At 32.4% G+C, this 7,511-nt stretch overlaps 1 protein-coding gene across 1 annotated transcript; it reads right to left on the reverse strand.

The window, feature by feature from the left end:
* Positions 1-691: 691 nt before the first annotated feature.
* On the reverse strand, positions 692-5,835 carry LOC127873523 (protein yippee-like 5). Its single transcript, XM_052417408.1, has 3 exons — positions 5,693-5,835; positions 4,073-4,194; positions 692-3,612 (listed from the first exon to the last, which is right to left on the reverse strand). The coding sequence occupies exons 2-3, from the start codon at positions 4,179-4,181 to the stop codon at positions 3,365-3,367; spliced, it is 357 nt and encodes a 118-aa protein (XP_052273368.1). The 5' UTR covers positions 4,182-4,194; positions 5,693-5,835; the 3' UTR covers positions 692-3,364.
* Between the last annotated feature and the right edge of the window lie 1,676 nt (positions 5,836-7,511).

Genomic DNA, 7,511 nt, shown 5'->3' on the forward strand with positions numbered 1-7,511 from the left:
AGCAACATGCAAAATTTTATCTCAATTTGGATGCACCCTGCGTCCTGTTATTCCACCCTGCTTTTTTTATCAAGGACAATCATTTAAAAGGGTGTGTTTTAATGTCCCAGTCTATGTAATGGCAATGTGTAGAACCCTTAACCATTTTATGTAATGTAATGGGGTCCTGATATTTGATTAAAAAATAATACTCGACACCATAGCAGAGGACATTTCTGTTTTACTAATATTACATGTACATGATTTAGAAATAGTTTCTCACCTCATATCTGTCTTACTACACCCACGGTTGGCATGAAACCCATTTTTTTCGAGCAGGATTTCCTGATTTCCGAGATTGGCAATTTATGCAAGCCATAAAAAGACCTCATAAAAATGAAGGCGCGTCCTTATAGACATTTTACCCTTTTGAACCTTGGCTGCACCCTGTTCTGTTTAAAGTAAACTATAAGTGAGTATTGCAAGTGTCCTTAGTTTAGAATTAAACAGAAATGATTCTTTGTTGCTTTTATCATAATACTGCACATAATTTATCTTTGTGGACATAGCTCCTAATAGACATTTTACTGACCAAACTTCAGGGGGAAAAAACTCAATGCGTCAAGTAATAATGAAAGGTTAGTATAAATTGTATCATTAATAGCTTCTGATGAAGTATAAAATGTTTACTCAAAGAAACAAGAAAACACAGTGATGGTAATGAGATTTATTATCATTAAACATGATTTAACATTATTCAAGTGAACATGAAGTTACCAACATGAAACATAATCTACAGCTCAAAAACTGGGAAATCTGTACAAAGCACACTCACAGCAACAAAATATAATGAATAGAATTGTCATTAAGACAAATCTCACTATTGTGTTCTGATGGATTAATATAAGATGTATAAATACTTTGAAGCAAAAGTATCTTTAAAACCAACACAAACTTTATTTTTTGCCATCTGTAACAGAATATTATTTTAATATAATGAACTACTGGTTTGAAAAAAATAAGTAAAATTAAAAATCTGTAATTATTTACACTAAACCTTGCTACTCCATTAAATTGTACAAGTTTCATGACAAACTTTTATGTAAGAATGGCTTGCAATTCCTAAACAGAAAATTTTATATTTTATTAACATGCATGACAGCAAGTCGGTGTTTGAATCTTTAAATATTTGTATTCTCTACAAAAAGTAAATGTTGCATTTGTGTCTTCTTTACAAAGTGTACAATAAACTAAATATATAGGGATAAATAATAAACAATATTTTAAAGTATAATTAACAAAACAAATTCTTAACAAACCATTAACTCTCCCACACTTTAAATATCATATACTAGTTCATATTTTCATAATTTACATTATTAAGGTCAAAGAAAACACCGGTAGATTAGATATGGTACATTTATATTATGATTATAGTATTTCCAAGTCAACTGCATGCACTTTGGTTAATTATTAACACAAGTTTATTTTAAAACAATACAACAGACAGGTCATGTGAACTTTCTTCATTAAAATTGAAGCATAACTATAAACCAGTAACTGCCAGTCTTAACAGAAACAAATAAGTTTGAAGTATCCAAGGAATATAAATCCTTATCCAAAAGACATTGTGGGCAGAGAGCCAGAAATATATTCAAATGTCTCAATACAGACAGATAAGATAAACTGCCCCCTACCTAATTTACTGAAATCTAATAGTGTCACAATAGGAGCATGTGTGTGATATCATTATGAAATGTACCAAATGAATGCCCATAAGAACATTGTGTTTTTTGGTATCAAGTTAACTGTGCCAAGGTGTTCAGGAAAGTTGTTTTAAGTAAATTGTAGAAGATATTGGACAGTGATTGATTATCTTTGAGCACTACATGCCACACACATTTATGTAAAATAATTTTTTCAAAGTTTTAAGATTCAGTCTTACATTATAAATTCTTTACCAATTTTTTCATCAATTCTTATTAAATTTTTTAAAGGTGCATACAGACATTTTCTTAGATTAGAAATACAATTTAGATAGCACAAATCATTGGCATACAACATGAAACATATAAACCTCTACATATCAAAAGTAAAGAATCACAAAAATCCAATTTCTTTTTAGTGGGCATAAGAACAGTAGTCATCACACTCAAATGTGTCATAAATAAAACAAGAAATATCTTTTAAATCATATACTGCATTGATGTTAATTGGTTTTTGTTGTAAAATTTCGTCAATAAAATCAAAGAGTCACATGTATTACTAATGTTGCAGATGTTTTGTTCTAAACAATTCTTCGCCGCATTATATGGACATACGTTTTAAATGAGAATGCGTAACTATAGCTATCTCTATGTGAACATAGTAGTAATTCAAATGAATTGATAAATACGCAAACTGATTACTGCTTTCATTTCCTAAACACAAATTGTCCTGAGTACTGTTACATAGGGAATGATCTAAAGCAAAACAGGATCATGCTGGGCCCTGGTTCTTCCTCCCACTAAAGTGGTGAAGACATGAAGTATGAAATCTTTTTTTAATTTCAAATATTTTTGCAAATGTTCAATTGCAAACGAAAGTGATATGTAAAATACATTAATACCATAACAAGTGTTTGATAATTCATTGGATTACACAATTTACGAAAAAGTATTACAAGACTAGTCCAGCTTTCAACCATGTCCCTGTTTGCAGCACCCTGTACCTTTTGTGACCATAGATCGTTCCCTAGTTATGTGAAACATACATGCAACAGCCAGTACTTGTATGGTTGGCAGTAAAACCTTTTACAACTGCTAATACCCTCTAAGTCCCTGGTTCTAGGTCCAACACTGTGGAATCATCTGCTTACTGGCGGACAGATCTGTTGCCAAGCATGGTCACCTTTTGTGAAGTCTTTTAACACAGAAATTGTCTTTTCAGTAAGGCATCTTAATGCTCTACCAGACTAAATCTTAACTGGTAATTGGAGAACAGATCACATGCAGAATCAATGCTTCAGTCTTTAAAGCTTTGATGTTCGAAATCAACTACATGAATAAATTCATTTATCATCGGATACCCACGGCTGCTGATTACGCTCCACTCATACATAGGAATGGAGAGTAACGTAATGAAGAGACCGGGGGTGTCCAATGATGAAATTCATTCTAATGGCACAACTACTACCAAGTTGAAGTACTGTAAGAAATAACGTGTTAAGTGGTGAACTCTTATACTATTTGTTTCAATACAGACTTTAAAAAAATATTTAGAAGAACAATAGCAAATGTTTGCAATTAATAGCAATGAACAATACGACTTTAAATGCAGTTACATTTTAAAATCAAAGAGCTTTATGAATGGAGCAAGATATCTGCATACAACACAGTGTCCACCCTTAACTGTCAACATTTTCTTCAAAGCCTTCGCTCTCCGTAACAAGGGCCCGCTCTAAGATCACACGGCCTTCCTTGTACCGCTGGTTTTCTTCGTTGGCAAATTCGTAGATCCAGCCAAGCTTTTGATCGCAGTTTTTGCACATCACGTCGCGGACCATGTGACGCCCTGTGAGCATTACACGATCCTGAACCTCACTGTACTTCAGGTTCACAACTTTGTTGAACAGGAAAGCGCGCCCTGTTGCACCTTCAATAGTGAAAAAGAATATTCAAATTTTAATTGTATATTATATGCATTAGTTTTAAAGCATACTAGTAATTCGTATCATAAGCATGTATTAAAGATGAGATAAATGACCAACAAATAAATTCAAACCTATTTTCTAGATTGCTTACATCAACAATTTTATGCTTATTGGGTTATTTTGAGTCTGTTTCATGGGTAAAACAAATACCTGGTGCCTTTATTATAAGAAGACTTGAGAATGCTCCACAAGTGAAAATTGAATCCGGGACCATCAAATTGCTAGGCAGACACCATATCAACTACCCAAACCCAACCAAAAATTCATCCTATAAAAAAGCCATCTGTTTATCAATGCATCATATTAAGTGGCATGATTATTGTAGATTAATTTCCTGTTTTTACTTTTCTTTCTTAAGAGTCTTATATATTCATTATATGCCTTATTGACACTCTTCTTTACCTGTGAACCGTGTTGAGATCAACTCTGCTCTGTTGGTGAGAGCCGTATCACAATTGGAGCATGAGAACAACCTCTGGCCACCAATGTGAGTTAGGAAAATGCGACCCATTTTTACCCTGAAACTAAAAATAAATCACAGCTGATGTCTGTTATAAAAAAGATGGACCATAAGCCCTGTTTGAGTTTATTTGTTGAGAGAAGTCCTAAGCAAAACAGTTCTTCCTTCACAGTTGTTATTAACATCATCTAATAGAACAAAAACACAGTCATGAAAAAATATCAAGAAATACCTTCTGTAATGTATAGTACTATGATTTACCAATTTTTTGGTTTGTGAAAGATGTGGGGAACTGAGGAGACTAAGTCATACATAGGTTGGTATTTATATATATAAAATGAAAACTAAAGTCAGATTTAACCTGGCCCACCTTAAAAGGATTTTTGTTGTAGTCTCATAAATAAATTAATCTAGTCTAATCTGACTCAAAACATATGATAGTCTTTGAAAGTTACATGTATTCACTGAATAATGCTATTATAAAAAGTGACATGATACTTTCAAATGGACCTTAAAGGGATCTTTTCACGCTTTGGTAAATTGACAAAATTGAAAAAAGTTGTTTCAGATTCGCAAATTTTCATTTTAGTTATGATATTTGTGAGGAAACAGTAATACTGGACATTTTCCATGGTCTAATATAGCCATTATATTCATCTTTTGACGATTTTAAAACCTAAAAATTATAAAGCGTTGCAACGCGAAACGATTGAATAATTTGGAGAGTTCTGTTTTTGTCGTTAAATATTGTGAAACTACGAAGATTGCTTATATAAGGTATAAAATACGTCCAACATGTGTACTCGGCGGAATAGCTCAGTAGGCTAATGCGTTTTTACTTCAGGACTCTGGCAGGACTCCAGGGGTCACTGGTTCGAAACCTGGTCCGGGCAATGTTCTTTTCCTTTTTTTAATTTTATTCTTGATTTTTTACTGGAGCTTTTACGAACCAATGTTTACGTTTATCGATATAAAGCATTTAATGAATAGTTTAAAAAATGCCAAAATCTGTGAAAAGGCCCCTTTAAATGTAGTCGTTGTGATGAAAGGATGACACATTATTGATTACTAATCATCATTGTTTAAATATATGAACATGATTCAGCATATCGTATTAATGAAATATAACAATATACTCAAACAAACATTAATTCACAAAGCATGCGGCCTATATGTAAAGAAATACACATTAATTACACGAAATGTAATAAAACGATGCATAATGTAAACATACCTGCCCAGTAATGAGTCTATTTATGGTGCATAACCTTGACCTTCTAAATTATGCCCACAGACATTATAATCCGCATTACAACATAAATATTTCCAAACATAATACTAAACTAATTGTTTAGTCAAAATAACACATACCTTTCCAAATGACATTCATGAATAAGAGGGAAAGCAACAAATAATGATAACCAATAACCTCTCTCCAAATTTAAAGAAAACAGGCCATGGAAGTAGAACAAAATGCGTATTTTTTGGTCTTAAAACGTCTAATTTTGATGCACGACCTACTTAACTCTATAAACAAGTTGTCAATTAGTAAAGATGAATACCTTTTTATGTTAACTTCGCGTGAATAATCCTCGCTTTTCGCACCTAAATCTTTGACAGAAAGTCGGTGGTTGCTCAGCTGTGTATCAAGACCAAAACATTGACATACGTCACGTTGACACGTGGTTATTTTTAGATAAGTTCAAAGTTCATAAAGGTTATAGCGCTGAGGCTTTATGCCACTAAATGTATGTCCTACTCAAAAGTATACTGCGATCAGACATGGTGTGAAATGCACCGATCACGCAAACCTGGTTACAAAGGCGGTTGCGAAATGATATTTTTCTTATATTTTCGAACATTTGGCGTTGTTTTGTTCAAAAATATCGTGTACGGGTATGTTGCAACTTTGAGAGTGTATTTCTTTGCAAAATGTCGACGAATTTCTTGACGTATCTTAAAAAATAAGACCCGCCCAGATTAACATGTCATTAAATCATTTTGTCTATAAAAACAATTCTCTTATATATAATCGTTTATAAAGGTTATAGCGATGAGGCTTTATGTAACTAAATTCATGTCAAAATCGAAAGTACATATGTACAAGTATACTACGATCAGACGTGGTGGGAAATACAGCGATCAAGCATGCAAATTAAACCTTGTTACAAAGACAGTTGCGAAATGATATTTTTTCTTATATTTTTGCTTTATTGAACATGTGGCGTTATTTTGTTAAGAAATGTAGTGTATTTCTTTGCAACATGTCGGCGAATTTCATGACGTATCTTTAAAAATAAGACCCGTCAAGATTAACATATCACTAAATCATTTTTGTCTATGAAACACAATCCTCGTATATGTCGTATTAAAATAACTGATACGGGTTCCATGTTAACAAATTAATGGTCTTACATTGCACTGTATAAAACATAAGAAATAATACCTTATAAATATTTTATCAAACTTGATAAAAACAAATAAGAAGAAAAAAATCAATTTTAGATATCGAAGTCACTACTTTTTATAATCGATGTCATACGAGCAAATCATAGTAGACAGCACCAATCTATAAGGGACGATATGGGTATCACATACGGCACCAATATTGGCTGTCCAAATCAGAGTCATATGGTGAGTACAATTGGGTTCCATATATGTCTCATATGGGCTCCAATGTATTCTTTGTTTAGTTATCCTGAATTTAAATAATATTATTGTACACAGTCGAAGATTTCAGTATCAAATATTTAACGGTTGCACATTTATTTAATAAAAGCACAAATAAGTAAGCCAATGATGGTTAAAAAATGACTTGGACCTATTGGTTTGTGACTGTTTGCCCTCTCGCGCGCTCTTTAATTCCTTCCAGCCATACCCATTCCTTGGTACACAATCTTAAAAAATTTGCAAACAAACATACGCAGTTTAAACATTTACCTAAAGATACAGACATAAAGTCACAGATTTAAAAAAGCATTAATCTTTACATCGCAAAATGTCACGAAATGTGAAAAACACAACATAATGATATTTAATCTTTCCTTCACATAGGTAATACATTTCAATCGCAGACTGATATCAAATTAAATTTTCCACCTCTTCCAACCTTAGCCCTATACATTTATTACAATTCAAAATATTTGAAATAAAGATTCCACCTCCTTAATCTGGTCACAATAATAATAATATAATAATTAAAATCATCTGATTGCGCACAATAGTTGTGAAGAAAATAAGCATAATAGCCCAAGTAAATATAAAAAGTTCACTGACATAACAGTTAATATATTTGGAAAACAAGGAGAGAGGTCTAAGACAAAATAAACAAATCCTACATGACAAATGTGAAACTACTTTCCGGTACCATGCAAAACATAT

Source organism: Dreissena polymorpha, chromosome 3, assembly GCF_020536995.1.
Source record: "Dreissena polymorpha isolate Duluth1 chromosome 3, UMN_Dpol_1.0, whole genome shotgun sequence".
In the NCBI taxonomy this organism is placed as follows: Eukaryota; Metazoa; Mollusca; class Bivalvia; order Myida; family Dreissenidae; genus Dreissena; species Dreissena polymorpha.

Coding starts and splice junctions, on each gene's coding strand:
- LOC127873523 (XM_052417408.1), bottom strand. CDS start 4,181: ATGGGTCGCATTTTCCTAACTCACATTGGTGGCCAGAGGTTGTTCTCA. Junction 3,613..4,072: donor GATCTCAACACGGTTCACAG/GTAAAGAAGAGT, acceptor TCACTATTGAAG/GTGCAACAGGGCGCGCTTTC.